Source organism: Ascidiella aspersa, chromosome 3, assembly GCF_963924565.1.
Source record: "Ascidiella aspersa chromosome 3, kaAscAspe10.2, whole genome shotgun sequence".
Lineage (NCBI taxonomy): Eukaryota > Metazoa > Chordata > Ascidiacea > Phlebobranchia > Ascidiidae > Ascidiella > Ascidiella aspersa.
In genome coordinates, this window is record NC_139449.1 from 2,079,496 (window position 1) to 2,102,734 (window position 23,239).

The 23,239-nt window shown below is 34.4% G+C and overlaps 1 protein-coding gene across 1 annotated transcript in view; it reads left to right on the top strand.

The window, feature by feature from the left end:
- The first annotated feature begins 347 nt into the window (after nucleotides 1-347).
- Nucleotides 348-23,239, top strand: part of LOC146158064 (cholesterol transporter ABCA5-like) — a 54,204-nt gene continuing 31,312 nt past the window's right edge. The window contains exons 1-16 of the mRNA XM_083385650.1: nucleotides 348-425; nucleotides 3,970-4,142; nucleotides 5,008-5,071; nucleotides 5,583-5,733; nucleotides 6,629-6,726; nucleotides 7,068-7,204; nucleotides 7,449-7,535; nucleotides 7,969-8,110; nucleotides 10,315-10,500; nucleotides 12,932-13,076; nucleotides 13,620-13,782; nucleotides 15,061-15,227; nucleotides 15,711-15,907; nucleotides 17,944-18,063; nucleotides 20,521-20,659; nucleotides 22,093-22,183. Coding sequence (XP_083241776.1) covers nucleotides 348-425; nucleotides 3,970-4,142; nucleotides 5,008-5,071; nucleotides 5,583-5,733; nucleotides 6,629-6,726; nucleotides 7,068-7,204; nucleotides 7,449-7,535; nucleotides 7,969-8,110; nucleotides 10,315-10,500; nucleotides 12,932-13,076; nucleotides 13,620-13,782; nucleotides 15,061-15,227; nucleotides 15,711-15,907; nucleotides 17,944-18,063; nucleotides 20,521-20,659; nucleotides 22,093-22,183 — 2,138 coding nt within the window. The remainder of the gene's footprint in view (nucleotides 426-3,969; nucleotides 4,143-5,007; nucleotides 5,072-5,582; nucleotides 5,734-6,628; nucleotides 6,727-7,067; nucleotides 7,205-7,448; nucleotides 7,536-7,968; nucleotides 8,111-10,314; nucleotides 10,501-12,931; nucleotides 13,077-13,619; nucleotides 13,783-15,060; nucleotides 15,228-15,710; nucleotides 15,908-17,943; nucleotides 18,064-20,520; nucleotides 20,660-22,092; nucleotides 22,184-23,239) is intronic.

A 23,239-nucleotide genomic window follows, 5' to 3' on the forward strand; every position in this document is an offset into this window, starting at 1 on the left:
TCTACTGAGTGGATTGTCTTTGCCTAGAGTACAAGAAGTTAAAGACAGGTATTCTAGCGGCCTGCTCCTTTGGAGTCGGATTAAGAACTTGTAAGAGACTTAGGCAGCCGCCGGCTCTCGTCTACAGAGCCAGCAGCCTTCTTACACCTCCCTACGAACTCTCTACGCTAAAGTCGGGTTCTACGCCAGTAAAAATTGTAGGGTTCTACGCCAGTCCCTAGTTTAGCTATATTGGATTTGAAGAGTTAATAACTTATTAATTTATTTTCACTGTGCTGCTGTATTGTGTTGAAAGGCTGCAACCTAGATTGTGTTAAATTACTGTTTCAAACTGCTGCCCTGTCAAAATGGGGTTATGGCAGCAGACAACCACCCTAATGTACAGAACCTACCTGCTAAAGAAACGGACAAAAAGCATCATTCAGGTATTTTGTCTGCATGAAAACTAAAAATTGTGCCTATAAGATTATAATTTTGTATTTTTTTTGCTCTATTATCCACACACATTAGGTTATGCCATTAAATAAGAAGTAAGTTTTTTATGTATTTGTTGTACTTGTAAGACATGTACATTTTATAAACTACCACCTAAAAAAGCAACACGACTCAAAAGCAAAACGTGCACAATGTGAACTTGCGATATCTGCACAGTTCGGTGCACATTCCAAGGTGCACATTGTGCACTTGCGATATGTGCACGGTTAAGTGCACATTGTGCACTATCGCTCAATGTGCAACTTACAATGTACCAGTGAACGTTATACAGAAAAATAAATAACTTCATATTAAACGAATTTTTCGATGATGTTTTTGTATGGAAAAGATCAAGTAAAAAATACATGTTATCTTTCGTGCCATTCTTTTATTATGATATATTTTCTGTTTGAGTTCCAATTTTATGGATTTCCGATTATATTGAGTAAATTTATTATGCATGTTATTTTTCGATCGATTCTTTTTATAATTCTTTTTTTTTAATTGAGTCCCAATTGTATGGATTTTCGACTATATGGGTTAAATTTACCAAACAAATAAGTTAACAACTGGAGGTAATTAAACCTGCAAATTTAGCCTTAAAACCCGTAAAAGTATTTTTAAACGTTCATAATTTTTAACTACTCTGCTTATGTGGGCATGGTTATGACGTCATTGGGTATCGGATTGTGATACTTTTTGTTCGCGATATTGGTAAAAAAAAATGTCACGTTTTGGGCACCCCTAACCAATTGCATGTTGATAGGACCTTTCAAACGTAATAAGGCAACACTTCTTGTATTTAAAGATCTATGTTTGACCATTTTTAATCTAATTCAACTGCAATATTGCATTTTAATTTTGTTAACTTAAAAATTGGTTAGAATTAGTTGAACATTGAATAGCGATACGTCTGCTTAGATTTTTTGTTTTTAAATGATCAATGAATCCTAAAAATAACTTTCGTAATTAGTGGCTCGATCGACCTCTCTGATACACTGCATTTAAAAAAATACAAGCATTTTTATTATGAAATACATTTAAAATGAGTGATTGTACAACGTTAAGTCAGGCCATAATTGCGTAAATTTAAAAAACTTCAACACAAAAGTTTATTTTATAAATACCAGAAAATTGAAGGAGCCACGGCACGCATATAGCACAAAAACAATTAAGGGAACAAAAATATTCACTTCAGGGCGAAATACCAATCGTAAGATAAAAAGTTCGAAATGGTTGAATAGAAAAATTTTAAACGGAAAAGTGCAGCATCAATATTTGCGAAATACTTTAAGCAAGATTATAAACGAAATACTATCGATAGGTAGGTAATATGAAAATGCGACAGAAACAAATTAAATATAACCTCAAATGACAAAGGAAAATAAAATTATAGTAAAAATAAATGAAAAATGAATAAAAACGGGAAGGCTGTCGAAATAAAAAAATTAAAAATCAATACACTAAAGGGAAGTTAAAGACGAACGTAGAAAAATGCTACAGAAACATAAAAAAATATATAATGTTAGATTACAGAGAAAAAAATAATTACTGAAAATGAAAAGTAAAGGCATAGGCCTGCATTTATGCAGCATCCAATAAGATAAAGAATGCCGAACTGTTACCGAATCTGAACCGTTTTTTGTAAAATTTTAAAGACCAGAACCGGAACTCAACGGAATAATTTGAAAGAACATAAACCTTAACCGAACCCCAACCTGTAAACAAAAGCGGTTCACTCCAGCATGACGTCACAACTTGTATTTTACAGAACTAAGTTAACGCCATGTTCGAAATTTTATGACGAAAATATGAATATTGATTAAATAAAACGTTGATTTTTCATTTTTTCTATATATTATCAATGCGTTGCTGTTTTTTTAATACGTCACGTAACTTAGCTTAAATGCAAAAATTATTCTTGCCTCTAACCAACGAGATTGCAAACCGTGCTCAAAATGCGTCCGATTCTCTCGGTATCCACCCGACGAATGACGATGCAACACAACGCCATCCAAAACGCAACCGCACACAAAGTTGTCACGCAGCGCTAGAAAAACTGAGCTGACCCGAACGGCGATTCCCGCGGACAAACGCATTAGTCCGGTACAAAGGGTCTACAATAATTAAATTTGTGACAATCTGTATATCTTCTGGTAAGTAAGAAAAGTACAAATCCTACATCTGCCTGTCTGTCTGTTTTTAAGTTCGATAATAATAATCGGCTGCCGGACAAATAGCCCCTTACCATCACACGCGGTGGAAAAAGTGATCACGGAAAACAGAGTGTGCAACTTTTTAGCTACCTTTGCCGCACCAGCACATTAATAGCTCATCAAATTCAAGTGAGGTGCACATTAGATGCAGATTTAGTGTACATTTGATGCAAATATCGCAAGTGCACAATGTGCACCTTCAAATGTGCACTGAACCGTGCACATATCGCAAGTGCACATTACGTTTTGGTTCGTGCACATATGACAAGCGTACATTGTGCGCACAACATTTTGGTTTTGAGCCCGTCTCTAAAAAAGGGGTAAGATGGAAAATAATGGGCATCTAAGTAATTGTGCTTAATAAAAAATGCAGCATCCAAATACATCAGGTTAGTTCCAACGGTTATTTCAAACAAAGGAAAGCTTCTGGGCGCTCTTTCACTTATGTACGTGAAAAGTTATGCAAAAAAAAAAAATAATAATACCGCATACCACAACGCATATTGTTTGGGTTAGGGTGCGGGTTAGCGTTTGGGTGTGGGTGGGTCAAGTAGTATTATGTTTATTATTAATAGTTACTTGACCCACCCTCAACCAAACGCTAACCCAAACAATATGTGTTGTGGTATGCGGCATTTAAAGAAAAAAAATTTTTCATTAATTTTTACGTACAATAGTGAAGGAGCGCCAACTTCTGTTCTCTTTTGTTATATATATATTTGTTCCTTAATCTGGTGTGGGACTCGCTGTAAATGGTGTCACGACAAAAAGTATTCTTTTTTTCTTATAAGACTGTCGCCTAATCACGCGATTAAAAAAAAAAGTTCTCAAAAAATGCTGATGACCCCAAAAGTAATGATGGCACCAAATTGAACTGTTTTGATACAACCCCCCCACCCCCTCCCCCCACACACACACCTTGCCTAAAAGGCCAATTTTAGTGTAAACCGTTAACAATACCTGCTTTGCCATGCAAGAACTATGTGCACACAAAACAGAATGCAGATTAAATTATTGGAAAATTACTTTTAAAGAGAGAAAAATTCACAGTTGGTGCACAAAATCTATAAATATATATAAACACACACTAAAATAGAAAAGAAGTTTAAACTATTTGAAAAACAATTTGGTAGGACAAAACTTACAGACAGCAAGTGAACATTTTGTCAGTGCTTATTATTGGACACTGGCTGACTGGCGAATTAAATATCAAATCTGAATATTCAGGACAACTTGCTGTTACTCTAGTTCTGTTGCAACTTCTTATTTTTTTTTGCAGGAGGTCATCATGCCGATATATTCCGTTGTCCTACTTGTGATCCTAAAGGTTGCAGTGTATAAGCCGACTTTTTACCCCATGGCCCCAAACAACTACAGCACCCCGCTTCTCCGAAACCCAATCTCCAACTTCTCAACCTTTTATGTGGCGCCAAATTTTCCTGACGCAGAAAGGTATGTAAACTGTAAACCTTATATGGGTATAATGTCGTTTTCCATGGAATTAACAAAAAAAATGATTTAAAAATGATTTATTTTTTCACATCAAGTGACTTAAATTATACAAAATACAAAACTTAACAACCCAAAAATTAGTTCATTTTAAACAGTGTTTCTCAACCTGTGGGCCACAACCTAAAAGTATTTTAGTGAACAGAAAAGCTATGTAAATGATACATAACAGTAAGTAAAATGTTGTATTGTTTTTCATGGAGTTAATTAAATCACTCTAAAAGCGATTTTGTTGGTTCGCTACAATTATTTTATTGGTTAAATTTCTTGAGACTGGTTCTCATAAATATTTCTTCAAAATTTGATAAAACTCGGTGAACTACAAAGACATGGCTCATATAAATTAAATTTGCAGATATAAGAATGGTGTCTTAAATCTTAAGTTTTGTTTGTAAAACTTAAATGAAGAGATAGTGGTTGCAAACTTTTCAGTTCTTTGTACGCTGAGTAATTGAGTCGCAACAAAAAGGGTTGAGGAACTTTGGTTTAGATGCAAACGATTTTATTTCAAATTAAGATAAATTAAACAGAGTGAAATTTTAAAGTTTTTCATCTGTAGAAACAGATTTTTAGTTTCTACATTTTTACTTATTTTAATCTGGAAATTTCCCCATATCATTTCCTATCTATTGGAAATTTTATTTTTAGTAGTCTTAAAAAGCTTCTTTGCAGATAAATTCATGGTAAATTCCACCCACATATTTTTACTTATTTATAACTGATCCTTGACTTGCAAATCCTACTCGTTATCTGTTTCATAAATAATCAAGCATTTAATTTTTCTTGCCATATACTGTTTTCTTGTTAGGTTAATGAGTTACATCAAAGGAAATGTTCTGACAGGATCAAACTACACTATGTTCTCCAACCAGGTCGGTAAATCACATATAAAAATTACCAGTGTTGTAAACAAGTCATTTTGAAGTGACTCAAGTCCCAGTCAAGTCATTGAAAAATAACGTAAATGCAAGTTGAGTCTTTTCAAAAAATAACAAGACAAGTCCCACTCCAAGGTCGTCAGTTTCCCAGGTCAAGTCATAATTAGAGCACCTTTAAGCCAATGATTAATATTAAAATAAAATGTTGAACTATTATATGTAAACTTGTACGATTATGAGCATTGACTCAACTAAAAAAAAAATAGCAACATGTAAAAAGAAAGCTGTTTTATGTAGAAAAATTGAAATATATAATCAAATTTGGTAAAAAATGCCAATTTTATAAAATATATTTTTAAGGAAATACGTTGTAGGCCGGTAAAATTAACCCCTTGGTCGACGTTTGGTGCAAAAGGCCCTTAATATTTAAAGCTCCCCGCTTTCCTTAAAACTGTCACCTCGCATAAAAGTATCTCAAGTTTCTCTTTATTTACTGTTGTTTTAGGCTGATATGGACGCAGCTTTTCTACTTGTAGCTAATTCTTCCTCTCCACCCATCGGCGTTTACTTTCCTGAAAGTGGCGTGGCTACAAAATATGCGCTGCGATTTTCTTTTCAAAGTGTCCCTGGCGAGGAATTGTACGACTACTCTCCTGGTAATTTGCGCAATTCTTTTGAAGCGTTACCAGATGTGATTGTTTAACAAGAAAATGTTATTAGCTTTTTTCTAACTTATTTTTTACAGGTTGCTAATGTAAGTTTTTTGTATAAAGATAAATGCATAGTTTACCAGAGTAGTTCTCATTTGTTTGTCTCTTTCGTTTGTTTTGACACACAAAAAAAATTATACTAGAGATCGACCGGTAAACATTTTTTTGGCCGTTAATTCATTTAACAAGTCTTCGTTTGTATATTAACTTTGCATCATGCTAACAGCTGCAAACCAAATTCTATTTATGCAAACTTAAGACAAATTTCCAAGGTGTGAAAATAGAAAGTTTGTTTGTTTTAAATTAAAGCTTCATATGTTTTTTGCAAAATCAGCCAAAAATTACAGATACCGATATAATGGTAGGACCAGAATATCAGCCGATATTTTTGAGTAACCTGTATATTGGTATATCTCTAGTTTACTTCACAGTAACATCTATCACATCCTGTTAACATATTTTTTAAGCTAACCACCCATTTTAGTAGGCACATTTAAAGAGAAGGTTCTCTTGTATTTTTCTTTGTGTATTTTCCATATATTGTACTACGAGCATTCGGTGTCATTCACCTTAAAGAAGGCGATTTGAATAGGTTGCCGAAACGTTGGTTAACAATTACAATTACCAAAGGAGCTGTTTTTTTGACTAATATTAAATGGAATATGTTATGCATGTTTTCTTTCTTTCTAAGGTTCTTGTCAGCACGGATATACTGGTATATCTCTAATTTGGCTCACAGTGACGTCCTTATTGCATTCTGTTAACATTTTTTTAAGCTAACCATTGACTTTTTTGGCACATTTAAAGTGAATTTCTTATGCATTTTTCCCTTATTTTTAAGCTTCCTGCCGGAACGGATCAGATTTCTGGAGTGCTGATAATTATTTAAAGAGTGGTTTTGCGGCTTTACAAAACATTATAGACTCTGCTCTTATTCAGGTTGGTATGCATTTAACCTAAGGTTTAGAATTTAGATAGTTTGATCTCTTGTATCTCCTATTTTTTATATGTAAGTCCATTTGATTAAATGAGTTGATTCAAACACCTGCATAGGCTTATTTTATTTTAATATAATGATTAATGACTAAAATATATTTTCTTTTTAAATACAAACAAACTGCTTCATAAGTGTTGATTACAGTTCTTTAAGAAAGTATTGAATTTTTAATAACTTTTTTAAGTTTTGTTAAACTAACACAAAAAAATTGTATATGACTAAAAAAACATTGCATAATTCTTCAAAAGCTGTGAAAAATTATAAATTATTTCTTGTTTCATAGGTTTTTTATAATTCATCGTACGAGAGTCCAACGATAGCTACACAGCGATATCCAAAAGCAGAGGCCTATCAGAACAGTGTTACTTTTCAATTGGTCAGTTCACTCTACCTGACCATCGCCTTTGCACCTTTCATGGCGTAAGTATCTTGCAAATAACTGTGTTTTTAAATTCAGTGTTTTTTGTCCCAAGATTGTACAAAAAACTTTTTTTTTTTTAAAGATCTGTAATAACTTCATTAAAACAAAAATGTGTTTTTAAACTCTGTTCTGTCTCATATTGAAAAAAAAATATAAGCCAATGTGTCTGTAAACTACTTGAAACTAATAACCTATGCACAACAAGTACTTATGCATCAATAACCAGTGTTTGGGTTATTCCAGGATGTTGTTGAATTTGGTCGTATTTGAAAAAAAAAAGAAGATTAAAGAAGGAATGAAAATGATGGGTCTTTCAAGTCTAGCTCTTTGGTATGTTTAAACTATTTTAAGTAACTTTCAACGTTTTTTAGTATGTGCCCGATTTTGAAAGACTTATTGACCGAAGAATTGGCGTATTCAACAAAAAATATTTGTCGAACGAACAATTTTATAATTTATATTTATTTAAATGGCACTAGATAAAATCGCTCTTCAGTTTAAAATAAGTAATAAATCGACGATTTGGCAACAGATAGCAGATGATCTCGTCAGGGTTAATAACCAAAACGAGGTGAAATATAAAGTTTAAAAACTGGAGTGAAACACAACTTTTGTCAAGAAAATATATATTTCAAACGTTAGCCAGCCTATAGATTAAGGCAGGGGTTCTTAAACTGGGGTCCATGTAGCCCTTAGGGGTCGGCCGTAGGACTATTCGAATATTAAGGCAGGTATCATTTTGATGTTTTTATTTAATTTTTAGGTTGTCATGGTCCATTGTTTACATCATAATCATATTTGTGATGACGATGGTTATGAGTCTCCTGTCAAAATTCGGACAGCTCTTTCCAAACTGCGACTTTCTAATTCTCTTCTTGCTGTTTTTCTTCTACGGCCTCAGTCTGGTAAGTAAACACACATGTTCAAAAATGTAGAATATTTCATATTTTGTGGTAAAACCGATAGCCTATATTTTTAACAAAAAGCGCCGTTTTTTTTTAATACTAACTAGTTATTTGTTGCAAATTTAAGGCGAAAAACAATTCTTTGGGCACTGGTTTAGAATCCTACCACATTGTTCAAATATTATTAAATCAACGCACATTATTATTTTGGTTAGGGTGCGAATTAGCGTTGGGGTTCGGGTGGTTTAACTATTATTATTATTATTATTATATTTATTGTCCCACTATCCCAATTTAAATTTTTATAATTAGGCTGATACCAAATTACGTTATAACTATGCTCAAACAACCAAATAGACGAAATTCAACATTTAATGGCAGTTTGCTTTTTATTAGGTTAAACTTCCATTTAGCTGAAAGTTTTAGTAAACCCCAGTTTTTATCTATAGTTTTTTGAAAAAATTCAAGGCAGAAATCGCTGCCTTTGGTCTTGAATCGTTGCTAAAAACTCCGATTTTAATTTGATATAAAAAAATACATTTTTTAAATAAATTAATCGCATCTTAAATTAATGAGGTAAGTTTTTGTTTCACCGTTTTTCAATAAACGACCGAACCACATATTTTCATTTATGTTGTTTAGGACTTTAGGTTACAAACAAGTCTGGTTTGAGTTTTTCTACGCGGGAATTACGGCGCTGTATTTCCTATTTTTAGTGGGCGGTTCGCGTTTGTATAGTGCAGGGGTGGGCAAATGTATTCAATGGAAGAGCCATTTGCAGTATAAACAAGTACCAGAAAGCCTTAAAATTATTTCTCTACTAAAACGGTTAATAATGCAAATTGAGCAATATTAACAGAATTGTGATATAACAACACACAATGATAACGGTAATAGCAAAATAGCACGCACATTATTTATAAAAGTCTTTTGTTAACTAACTCTTCGGACTCTGTCTAGTGTAACATCATAAACGAAATGCTGGCCTAAATAAAGATATGAAAAAGAGAGAAACGTTCGTAAACGGGTACTCTTGGCAGCGTTGCCATTTATTGGAATTTTACGATTCGACTAGAAGAGCCACAAAAAACATGCCGGAGAGCCGCAGTTTGCCCACCCCTGGAATAGTGGCTCAGCTAGTGAGTGTCTTTTTTAGGCAGCTATTTGCCCCATACGTGATTATTTATTGATTTGGGTTATTATTAGCGTTTGGGTGGTTGTAGTATTAGATTTATTTTTCCAGTTTTTCATCATTTTAACGATTTTTTCGGAAATCGATTTAAATTACTTTGTCAGCCGGGTAAATAGCCTCAGAAGGTGCCTATAGGTTATTTGACCGGATCGCTCTTTTACGCATCAATACGTTATTATTTATTGATTTGGGTTAAGGTTCGTGTAAATTTTGAGAAAATTTGACTTTTTTGTCAAAGTCAAAAAATAATCGCCCTATACTTATCAGTATATACATTTTGCCAAAAATTCCGGATATCAGTATTTAACTAAAATCCCTCAATTGCAGAATAATAAGTATCTGACATCATTGACCCACTAAAACTATCAAAAGCTGCAATCGAAATAACATTATAAAATGGTTCACTGACAACTAAGTTAGGTTACAATAGCAATTGTTACTTAAAAAACGCATGAATAAAAAAAAATTTAGTTTCTTGTCTTGGACAGTTTTTACCAGCAAAAATCAAGGGTACACAATTGGACTTTCGTCAACAATACTTAAAAGAGTCGGACCCGTTAATATCTGCTATACCAGAATACCGGCATTGCAGACTTGGACAACTGGATTTATTTTATTTTTTTTTAATTAAATTAGGATTAACATTTGAGCATTTGAATTTTTCCAAATTAGATTAAAATTAGAATTATCAAATTCCTAACAACGAATTTCAACTGAAATGATCTATTCTAATACGTTTTAGCATAGCCCATGCTTTCATCAAAAAAGCCGTTGCAACCAAAGAGATTTATTTCAAAATCTTTGTTTTGGCTGAGAGACTAAATTAGCATTTGTGGTGGAATTCGAATAAGATTAGAACTAGAATTAGAACTCATAGTTAGTTCGCAAATTGGATTAGAATTTTTTGTTTCATTAAATTTTGCTCTAATTTATTTTTTTTTGATTTTCATATTGTCCAAGCCTGATATAATGCCTATAAAACTCAATTTAAACTTCATGTTTTTCTATACAGGAAGCGATGGGCTTCATGCTAAGCACATTCTTCAGCAACCCAAAGTCTGCTGGAGCTGTCGGATTTCTTCTTCCAATCTTCATGTCCCTTCTAGCCCTGCTACCGAGTCTAACAACTATCTCTGTGTCGGCTTACTGGGCGCTCAGTCTACTTTCGCCAGCTTGCTTTGCAATCGCAATTGGACAGGTGAAACTAAGTAGAAGTAAAATACCATTATCTAGATTTTTTCCCTTTCGTTGGGTCCTACTGAAAAACCCTTTTTGCGACTGAGAAACTAAAATGTCGTTGGACAAAGTAGAATTTTTCGTAAAATCCGAATTAGATTTTGACTAGAATTAGAGCACACAAGCAATTTAGAAATTAGATTAGAATTAGAATTAGCCGCATTTTGCTCTAATTCAAAGAATTAAAAACTAAGATTATCTAGTTACCCGAGTCTTCTCTAAATGTTACCATAACTTTTTTGCAACAGACTTGGACATACAGATTTTTATGAATAAAATTGGAGCATTTCATTTTTTCAAATTACAGCATTTTTTTTTCAAATTAGAGTGGAATTAAAGTTAGAGCTTTTCACTTGGGTCGCCGACTGCAGTTCACATGTTTGATTTATTAGGATTGATTCTCACCAAAATTTATCCGATATGTAAAAAATTACAGAAGCCGTACGAAGACGCGTGTTAAATAAATACGAATTTATTGATGTATATAGTAAAGAAATTGCGTGCCAAAGCTTCGCTGTCATACTTACGCTAACTGCTCGCCGAGTATTGCATTGTATAGCCGATTTGCAAGAACTAATCCATCTTACATTGAGCTGACAATCACTGACTTCTAAAAAAAGACTCAAAGCCAAACGCACATGTTTTGTTGTTTGTTCAAGCCGCAAATCGGTCTGGCTTTGGAATCAATTATTTACCACGGTCGTATTTTGACCGCAAATGTCTTGGTCAGTGGTTCTCAACCTTTTATGCTTTGTGCCCCCTTCGATAGAATTAACCCTCGTGGCCCCCCGCTTATAAAATTACCTAGCATTGTATTTACCGTGTGTTCACTTATTTTACTACTCCATGTTAATAACAAATACAGCCGTTAAGGTTAAACGAAGTCCAACGGCAAATCAGTCATTTTACATTAAATTAACTTAGTCAGTAATCATTGCCAAGCTCATTCTTGTACTCCGTCAAGGTATGTTTTTTATTCGGCTCTGTTTTGTATTGAGCCAAGCGAGTGTCATTACATACGTCAAAACGATTTGTGGATTTCGTTTTATGCACGAAAGATCGAAAAATTTTAGCTTCGCAAAGATAGTTATAGTTGCGAATTAGATGCACATTACGACAGCCTTCTTGCTAAGTAGTGGGTACGAACCTCGGATAGACCAGAAACACTGGAGCCATTACTTTTGTTATCAAATGACAGCTTCCTTGCAGTGGTAAAAGCGCAAGATGATGCAGCTATTGTGTTTTTAAACTTAACGAGCCCATGTGATCCGGTTGTGCTTTGTAACGCTTAAAGTTTTTCCGCCTATTCATGATTCCATCTGGGCATGTAGTCGATAATAACGAAGGTTTGTACCTACAGTACTTTGCCGCGACATTCTACCTGCTCGCAAAAGAGGGCCACGGTCAAGTAGCCAATTTGAAGGTTAAATGACTTCAAACCCGTTTTGGCAAAAAAATGAATGCTTTACGTAGCACCGCGTATAAAAATAAAAAATTAGAAAGAATAAGGAAAAAAAAAATAAAAAATAAAAAAATCACCTGATTTTTTAGGCTTTTACCATTCACAAAGAACGATTTACATGATATTTGACATTTTCAGATTGGTTAATAAACATTTTTCGCTAGGCGTGACTTCATTTAGCTCTTTTAGGTGATAAAATTTCAATGAGATTTTGCGACGCAACGTTTTAAACTGTTGGAAAACAGTTATAAACATAAAACATCTGCATTCTGTTTGTTTATTTATAAGCAAATACATGCAACTGTTCAATAATGCATTTTGTAAGCCTTAAGAGCAATTAATAAATTTATCAATTGAATAATTGTTTTTTTTTGCCGGAAGAACAATTTTACCGCTGAAACGATGCCTGGCAGCAACAGTATAAACATTAATACATTTTGGTAACATATTTATTATGTCTACATACGTTTATTCCATTGAAGATAATTTAAAAAATATTTTTTTTGTATTTTTATATTAAATATTTATTTGTTTTTTCTGTTATAAAAAGTGCATAAGTCTTCTCTAGTTGCACGCTGGTTTATGTCATATCTAGTGCTGTTAAATCCAGTAATAATGTCAAGTCAATTCAAAACTACTGTAAAAACAGATTTTACAGAAACTTCAAATTAGGCAAACATTTTTAATGTTTCTAATAACTCTTATCCGTTTTCAACAGTTACTTAAAAAGTTCACAAAATGCTACCTACTTTCGCCGGCTTTAATGTTCCTACCATAGCTAATTGATCCCCAATTCCTTTTCAATTTATTTATATGTTAATTTCTATTTTATTATTTTATTTAATTAATTCATTGGCTTTGGTCATCACAACACTGAGCATGTCAAACCGCTAAAACTACGAAAAATTTTTTTATTTTATTTTACCTTAAGGTTGTTGCTCTTGATTTATCGACTGGTGTTACTTTTGCCAACTTGTGGAGCACCCAGTATCCCATCGGAGTAGCCCTTGTAATGTTGCCAGTTGATATCGTAATCTACTTTCTGCTTACACTCTACTTCGACAACGTGGTGCCTGGTAAGCGGTTGTTGAAAAAATGTTGGTATTTATATTTCGGTTTATTTATTTGCTCTTATGGTGTGACTGTACCGATTCGGGGTTGAAAATAGAGATTATTAGTAAAAAAATATATAATCTCAATTTTTAAAAATTAAGTAAAAAGATTAACGTGTTCTAAAACACTAGAAAAACCTAAAGAACTGTAGTTTCAGAACCTATTAATAGCATACTTTCATAAATATAATTTTCTAAAAAAAACCTAGTATAGTGTGGCAGCCCTGTTATTGCAATTTACTTCGTAAAACCGAAGAAAAATCTCTGAATTTTAAGTTACATTATAACTTTTGCAGTTTTACTAACTAAAGCCGAAAAAAATCCATAAAGTTTAATTGGATTCGCAAGTTCCATTATAATTCTAGGGTTTTTAAAAGTTTTTGAATGCCTTCTTAGAATTTACTTCGCAAAACCTTTTTTCTTTTTTTATTATTTTTTATTCGCATTATAATTCTCCCGTTTAAGAAAGATAAAAAAAAGATTATAAAAAGTCTCAATTCCCAACAGGCGAATACGGCCAGCACAAGTCTCCAATCTTCTTCCTAAAACCTTCATTCTGGTGCCCGACGAATAAGAAAACAACGCTACAGCGACAATGTAGTACTGGACCTGACCTTTCCGATCACATCGAGCCAATCGAACAAGAACTGGTCGGCAAAGAAGCAGTACAGTAAGTGTAAAGCAGTGTCCGATAATATTGGATCGGAGCTAATACTCGATGGCAAGGGCAAGTGGAAGTATCGGTGATCGTCCTATACCAGCCTTTCTTAACCTGGTGTAAATTTACCCCAGGGGGTAATTTTTTTCGTATTAGGGGGTAAATGAGCTATCAATCAAAATATCCACATCAGTTAACAGGACAGAAAAAGTGTGCAAGCCGTAGGTATTGGTGGCCTACTTTCCCAGTTCAGATTAACTGCTAATTCGAAGTTAGCCTATTAATTCTTTATCATCTAGTGTCGGTAACATTATTTTTCGCGATGATGGCTATTTTAGTTAATTGGCAACATCCTTATCTCTTAGTAACTTCATTGTTTACATCATAACTGATATAATTTGCTACTGTCGTTTTAAAAAAAATGGAACCATTTTATATATTGGTGGTAAATCTGATATTGATCTTTGTTAAAAGGGTAAAACATACAAAAGGTTAAGAACCCCTGTCCTATACTATCAGTGCCAATTTAAACTCACATTATTTGTGCATTTTATCCTTGTTTTACAATATTTTGTGTCTTATGTATAAAGTTGTTGGCAACAGTTATTGATTAATTCTGACAGACAAATCTTGTTAATATAAACCAAAAAACAACTGGTAAGTGTAATTGTTAACCAACGTTTCGGCAACCTATACAAGCCGCCTTCGTCAGGGTGATTGACACTGAATGCTCGTACAATAAATGGAAAGCACAAAAGGAAAAAAGCAGAAATAAACGCGAGCAACGAAACGATAAGAAAATAATTAGCGACTGCCTCTAGTCCTTCAGCAGGTGCTTGTAGCATGCAGAAAGCATCACGTCAGTTTTGACGTTCATGGTGTTACTCTTCTTATGAATATTCCACGATTCCAAAAATAATATTTTCCTGTAGTCTGATTCTCGTGCTATTATTGAAGCGCCCCCAAAATCTTGTTAATATTTTATCTTTTTAATCCAACGTTTTTCACTTCCAAGTAAAAATTTCTCAGTAACCTAACTCTTTAAAATTTTATGCTTATCCTGATCATTGCACCTATGAACCAAAACATTTTTTCGTGGTCCGCGGTAAAAAAGTGTAAAGTGAAGAACCTCTCAATAAAATAAATACAAAACTATTCTAGTGAAAAAATAAATATAAAACTCGCTTTTGTGTCTATTAGTCTTTTCAGAGGTCCGCGTTAAAAAAGTTTTAAGAACCCTGATTTAAGCAAAACAGATATTAATTAATTTATATTTATTTTTCCCCGCAGGATCCGAAACATAACCAAGGTGTACAGTTCTGATGGCATCCTGACCAAGCAAAGTGAGCCTACTGTGGCGGTGAAAAACTTCTCTATGGACATATACGAGGGTCAGATCACTGCTTTGCTCGGACATAACGGGGCCGGGAAAACAACGCTATTCAACATACTTACAGGTTTGGAGTCTGATGACTGTGTGTAATCGCCATATTTTCATCCAGTCTGCATCTCGTAGCATGTGCACATACGATATTTTTTCGAACAAAAATTCGTGCTACACAGCTGAATTGGTATATTTCTTACTTAAATTACGAAAAAATGCTAAATTGTGGTGAGATTTCCTTTTTTTAAGAATAAAAATAACTTTTTGTGTGTCTTTTCGATGCAACCAGTGGTAGTGCTACAGTGTTATCGTCAAAAAGCCTGTCTAGTCACGTAATCTGAAAACAAATCCTTAAGACTTCATTATAACACTGCTCTAAAGAGAAAATTCAATAGGGAAAATGTAGCCATGTGTGGCCTGGTAGTTGGACCACGCTGATAAAACATGATTAAAAAAAAAATCAATTTATTTATAGGTTTTACTGATGCAACGAGTGGTAGTGCAACAGTGTCGATTAAAACATGAATAAATAACCCCAAAAATCACTTTTTTACAGGTTTCACGGATGCAACCAGCGGTAGTGCTACAGTGTACGGGTATGACGTCAGCAATGCAGGTCACATGACCGAGATACGTCGGATGACCGGTGTATGTCCCCAACACAACATCCTCATCGACCAAATATCAGTGGAGGAACATCTCAACATCTTCGCAGGGATTAAGGGACTCAGTGGGAAAGAGGGAAAGGCAGAGGTAAAAAAATACTAAAAATAATTAAAAAAAATTCCAATAAAACTAATATATACATATATACTAAATATACGATAAATAGGTTGTTTTTCAGTTTCTTTTTTAAAGTAAGGATAATAATTTTTTTTTAAAGATTTTTGTAAAGGTAAATATTTGTTTTGTCGTTGTGTAGAAAGGTTGTATTAAATTTAGCGGGGAAGCTTGATTTTACCTTTATATATGTGTTTTGCTCATTTTGAGATTTCTATCTGTTAACCAGTAAAAAAATGTTTTCAAAATCCAAATCCGGGCCAAAAATAATTTGTATTACAGAGGTTTAAAGAAATATTTTTTTTTTAATTTGAAGCAAGAAATGTGGTGTAAATTTTAGACCAGTTTTTTAATTTTGTACTTTTTAGTCGGGCAGGGTAACTTATATCAGCCTGTGCTGAAGCATCTTTAAAAAAATTACAGCTACAGAGCTTGAGCCAATGATGTTTTAACGTAGCTCCGTTGCCCTGGCTTAAAAAAACGATAGCGGTTTTAGTCTGATTTTGTTTTTATTGTGTTCTGATCGATCATTGATTGATTTGTTTGCCGTGAGCTCACGTGAAACCGCAATATTAGTGTCGACCCATTATTGGGTGCTGTTTGATTTAGTTAAGTCGCCGACTGCTGTACTTTACATGGTTAGGTTTATTAAGATTGGTTCTGAGCTTTTTCTCCAACATTTTGTAAGACAAAAATCAAAAACGTGGCTGCAAATAAACTGACCGACCATTTATTCATTTGTTTACCGACATTGTTTTACTGTGGCTCTCCAGCCCTGATTTTGAACACAAAAATCGATAGCGGTTTTGGTCCAAAAGTACTTTTATTGTGTTCTGGCCGATCATTGATTCATTTGTTTGCCGTGAGTTCACGTGATACATCACGTGTGAACCGCAATCACGTGACCTTATTATTTACCCCTGCCGTTTAAACTTGGTCTTATTAGCTTGCACCGTTTGTTTGCGCTTTTATATTATGTTTTGTTGATTTAATAATAATAGTTCAGCAAATATAGGTTTGCTCGTCAAAGTTTCGTTGTTATACTTACCCTTAGTATTTGGATGGCCGTGAAAATAAGGTTGATAAACACTGATTTAAAGCTATATTTTCCCCCCATTTTTGACAACGTGAATGCAAAAATTGGACATATCTGTTATGTTTTATTTCGCGTTTACCTGATTTGGCTTTGCAGTATATTTTAGCTCATTTTAGCACAACTACGTTTTTTTAATGAACACCTAAACCTATTTTCCCAAATCACTTTTTTTAATATATGCCATTATTTCAAACAGCGTACGAATGCCTGGTTGATTTAAAGGTTCACTGAATAGAATCGGGGCCCAAGCTTCGCTGTCATAATATTTAGATCGTGGCGTTTTTTAGATTTGTTCTATGTCCAGTAGGGTTGTTCAAAAAAACACTTTTTTGTCAACTTTCAGTGGGGACCCCTTGGAATTGCTAGGTTGCGTCTAAAACCCCACAAACAAATTCCAGGGGGTCCCCACTGAAAGTTGACAAAAAAGTGTTTTTTTGAACAAGCCTAATGTTCAGCCTAAGTCATGTATTTATAAATTGCTGCTAAAAAAATAATAATTTTTTTGATTGTGTTTTTAACGGCATTTATATTGTTTGGTTTTGGACTTATATCCAAAAAAATGTGAGCGATCTAATTTTAAGTTACTAAAAACCTACAAATATTGCCTGGAAAGTCATTGAATTTATTTCATGTCCAGCTTAAGTTATATCTATAAAATTGCCGGTAAAAAGCAATTACAAATCTGTTTGCAATCATGTCGACCATCACATTCATGTTTGGTTTTCGAATTAGATTCAAAAACTAATGCTCGATAGTAATTTACGGCCCTTATTTCTCTGAAAAGTCTTTTGAATTCATTTAATAAACTTGTTTACAACGCTGGTCTACATTTTTTCTGAACACTAAATGTCTTTGGATTTTTTTATAAATTTCCTTACAACGTTTCTAATATAAACCGCATTTTTTCGTTTAGATCGAACGAACCATTAAGTTGGTTGGATTGGAAGACCAACGTCACACTTTTGCCAACAAACTGTCGGGAGGTCAGAAGCGAAAACTGTCGGTGGGAATCGCTGTGATGGGAGATCCAAAGGTACTGAGTGCTCTCAGTTGTAATGACTTAAGTCAATGACTTGACTAAGTGCACTTAGTAGCTGTTTTGGACAAAATTACTTGACTTGACTTAAGTCACTGTTTTCAAATTACTTGACTTGACTTAAGTCACTGTTTTCAAATTACTTGACTTGACTTAAGTCACTGTTTTCAAATTACTTGACTTGACTTAAGTCACTGTTTTCAAATTACTTGACTTGACTTAAGTATTTTGGAAAAAATGACTGACTTGACTTAAGTCACTGTTTTCAAATTACTTGACTTGACTTAAGTCTTTTGGAAAAAATGACTGACTTGACTTAAGTCACTGTTTTCAAATTACTTGACTTGACTTAAGTCACTGTTTTCAAATTACTTGACTTGACTTAAGTCACTGTTTTTAAATTACTTGACTTGACTTAAGTCTTTTGGAAAAAATGACTGACTTGACTTAAGTCTTTCGGTTGGGAATCGCTGTGATGGGAGATCCAAAGGTACTGAGTGCTCTCAGTTGTAATTAATGTAACCCTTTGCAGTGGCAATCTTGTAATAGGGGTGTTTTTTGCTGTTCGTTAATTGTCAATGTTGCTTTAGATTTTTTGTAAAGTTTAACGTCATACAAGTAGTGATTTCCGATACTTGACTTTCTATTTTGATACCGATCTCCGATATTTTGGACAAAAATATCGCGGTCCGCACCCACCTGCATCGTCAGCTTAAGTTTTTTTTCAAAATGATAATGTTGCTAAAAATAATTTCTTTCTGGTATCGCATTAGCTTCCAGGAATATGCGATATTTTCGAATCGGCGCCGATACTCAATGGTTGTATCGCCGTTCGTCCACAAGTAGGATTGTAAGGTTCCGATTTCATTTGAATCGAACGTTCAGTCATGGTTTGTGGTCGAACGTATGTGTTTCTAATTTGAAAAGTCAATTTTTTAGTAAAGAGGAAACTGCAATTAGAGGCCAGAAGAGTAGATCAAAGGAAATGAAACCAATATAGCAGACACAGCATTATTCCTAAAAATGATCGTTAACTTAGAAGAGATTTTTCCGTAAATTAATTTTTGTTTTTACGACTATTAAATTAAAATTCTGCTTTAGCAACGCAATGTCGTAGCAATGTAAATAATTCATCCCCGCTGACTCTATGGTGGTAATAGCACAAATTTGGCAGCTTAAATTTGCGTAAAAATGCAAAACTGAAAGAAACTTTGTTCGTTTTTCAGTGAATTTGCAGCATTATAATTCATTCGCTTCAATCTGTAGGTTTAGCACAAATTTTAGTAAAAGTATACTTACAATAAGAATTCACAGTAATAAAAATTGCGTTCCACCTTTTATGTGAAGCTTTGATTTGCTTCTCAGCCACATTAACTGAAGATATACAGGTTCGTATAGAAACGTCCTAATCTAGATTCTAGATTATGTCGATCTACTGTTACGCCCCACCGCAACCTGTGCACTGGAGCTTGGCCCCTGACCCCATACAGTTGCCCGGCGGGACGCAACCTCGCGAGTCCTTGTTGTTTGCAAAGGTTTCTGGTCAGATATGCTACCTGTCAATACCACAACTAGAATACCAATCAAAAGTATATTGTTGCAATGTGCAGTAAAACGTTATCAAATAGCATTAGTGAACGTAAATTTATTTTCAAGTTAATGTGAGACAGACAGCCACCGCCTATTGCAGCGACTGTCGGCTAAGACTTCGCAAAAGACTTCTCTAGAAAAAACTCAAAGCCGCTAAGAAACGACATGTATATAGCCAATACGTAGGAAGAAAAAGGACACGAAAGTTACGTCATATTTGGCAAATAAGACTGGCCGGCACTCTGAAAACATGGCTTAGGCATTACAGCGGCCATTCTAAGGCCAATTGAAGCGGGAGTCAGACGCCAGCAAAACAAGTGGCCACGGGCGACGCTTACCCCTTTTTCTGTAAACTTTTTAAAAATATTTTTTTGCTTATATTATTCTTGTTTTTTAGAGCTAAAATACTTTACCGGATTTGAAATTTCGGTTGATATTGGTCAACCTTGTGTTTTACCTGGCGCCATCGATAAATGTATTCCGTAACAGATCATAATTCAGCCTACATTCCGAACAATTTGTTAATTACTGGATCTAAGAGTTTGTTATCGGTATTGAGTATCGACCACGATCCGATAACATCGGACATTTCCAAACATACAGTTCTGCCCTTCCTGCTATTCAAATTTTAATTATTAAAAAATATATTCAATAAAGTATAAATTATAACTTAGATTCTCATATTTTGCTGCACATGGTTTTCATTATGACCTCACGGACCTTTCTTATGACGTTTCGTGACGTAATGTTTACCAAAATGTTCGCTAGGGGGGGCTAAAAAGTACTAAGAACCCATAAAATACGGCCACCACTGGTAAAAAACGTCAAAAACCACCTTAATTTTGAGTTTTTCTTGTGCTTTAGATTCTGATCCTTGATGAACCAACAGCTGGTATGGATCCCTTCTCCCGTAACAAACTATGGGACGTACTTCGATCCCGTAAAGAAGGGAGGATTACTCTGCTAACCACGCACTTTATGGACGAAGCTGATATCTTGGCTGGTAAAGCTTGCTTTGTAACGTAGTTTGTTTAAATAAGTAGTTTTTCTTTGGTAATACGTCGTATATTAAATGGTAAACACTTATTTTACTGGTTGGTGGTACGTCGTTATTAGCTTGGGGGTTAGGACCCCCTCCCCCTTTTCGTAAGGGACAATATTGTTTTTTGTTCGTTTCTGTCAGCGTTTACACTCACCGTCCGAAGCTGCGTGTTTTTAAATGTAATTGGGTCACGCGTCTTGAGCTGATGCGAAACCAAAATCAAACGCAAAACGCCGTTTTTCGTTTCTTGTTTGGTCGACCGTAAACGCAGGATATTTTTTCTCTCGCATTTCCTTATTCGTTCAGGTTGGCTGAGTAGCAAGTGTGTGTTTCGACAATTAATAAATCAAGCGGCCTCCGCCTTTTTCTCGCTTATAACGTCGAGTTAGGCGGTGCTGATGTTTTTCGCAGTTTGCCATTTCAAATCATTTTCGACTATTTTAACGACGTAAGTGCGAAAAATTTTTGCGCTTCGCGCGAATGACTTTAATGCGTCCGTTTTGTTTACATTTTAATGCTGTTTTTGAACAGCGCTGCTTTACCGTTGCGCCATGGAGGGCTGCCAAGTGCGTCGCGGACAAATGGAAAACGTATTCAAAAATATTGGACATATTTTTTTATTTTTTTAGTTTCGGCAATGTAATAAAACTTGCAATAAATTTAAAAGAAATGCCGTTATATCAAAAAAAAATCGCGCTCGCTCGCCAGGTGTGCCCTCTCTTAAAAAGGTTAACAACACTGATTTTAGAACTATTTTTACTGGCGTTTTTATGTTGTGCTAGTCGAATAACACCCGGAAAAACGATCTCCGTTTAGTACTGCAGGTGGCGAAAGACGTGCTTGTAATTTAGCCTAGTCCCGTACATGGATCTACCAAAATCAATCACATATCTTTCACGGTCTTGTTTTCGATTTACTCCTGAAGTTAACGATTGCACACTAAGCGGTATTATTTATGACGTTATCACAATCGCTATTTTATGACGTCATATTCGTCACTATTTTTTGACGTCATTAACGTCAGACAAAAAAGTGGGGAATTCCCAAGTTGAAAATTCGGGACCCCCCCTTTTTTAATTCTGGATACGCCCCTGTACGCCATTTGTTGAGCTAACTTTTTTGAAAACATTGTACATGGTTTAGTGTGAGTTTCTAAATCCGTTTTTTTATCAAAATGATACAAATTACTTAAATACTTTATTTAAAAGAGTAAAGTTTTTAATTTTTTGGTTTACATAAGCGCAATTCGCACATTTTCAGTCTGTTTATAAACTTATTTTCACGCCAAAAATTTGACTTGCAACCCAAGAAACTAAAAATTACGCCAAAATGATCCTCAAGGATTCTGTATACAAGGAATACGTTTAAGTGCATTGTATTTTTTTCTTGTATAGATCGCAAAGCTGTGATTAGTCGAGGAAGGCTTCGTTGCGTTGGTTCTTCACTTTTCCTCAAAAACAAGTACGGAGTCGGTTACCATCTCGGGTAAGTTGCTGCATAGCTTTAGTGCAAAAGGCAATGCTTTGGGGGTCTGATAATATCGAATCGTAAAAGAAATACCTTCAAAATTGATTGTTTGCTTGTTTGCTTGTTTGAGTCATAATTGAATTGTTTAGTATTACAGGGCTGTCAAAAAGTTTTTGAAGCTTAAAATCTCCTTAATGTTTTTCAATTTATTTGCAAAGGGGGACAAATATTGGTTTCCCAAATTTCTTCCAAACAGGTTTTCTATTAAAATTATATCTATAGTCATGTATTTTACATCCTCATAAAAATAGTTTTCTACAATTTTCTTTTTGGACACCAAAGCTTAATAAAAAAAGTCGTTGCTTCTAAGTTCAATTTTGTTTCTTGAAAGTGATGTTATTAATCAATTAGAAAATTGTGTTTGAATTATGCTGGCCATTGCATTAATACTGTTTTGTTTTTAAAATATTTTTATAAATTTTTTATTCATAATGTTATACTGATTGGGTGAAGGCTGCCGATACATTTTGCTTCTCTCGAATTTCGTTGTTTTGATAGTTTTATTGAAATTACTAAAAAAAAACTGTATTATTTTTCAAAATCTTGTGTTTGCTTTTAAACCAATGTCATAATTATATGGGCCGAAAATTTATTTTCGGGACATATCTTGTTTTTGCCGCTATTTATATGGGCCGAAAATTTATTTTCGGGACATATCTTGTTTTTGCCGCTATTTATATGGGCCGAAAATTTATTTTCGGGACATATCTTGTTTTTGCCGTTATTCTTTTTTGGTTTCCTATGGTATGTTTCAGACCGAGTTTTGTCCGAAGCTTTATAGAAAAAGTAGACATCGTAGAACCTTCAGAAATATTGCGTTTTAGCACTTTCTAGCTAACGACTGCCATCTAGCAGCAGAAAAACTTTCATACAGAATTCGTTCATATTCGCTTGCTTTGTCCAGCTTGTGAAGTGACGAAGCGACTTACCGCCTGCTGGGCTTTATTGTCCCGCGCGTGAGACCATTGTGCGAAGTGGCACGTCCTAAACTGGACTCGTGCGACTTGCATTTTA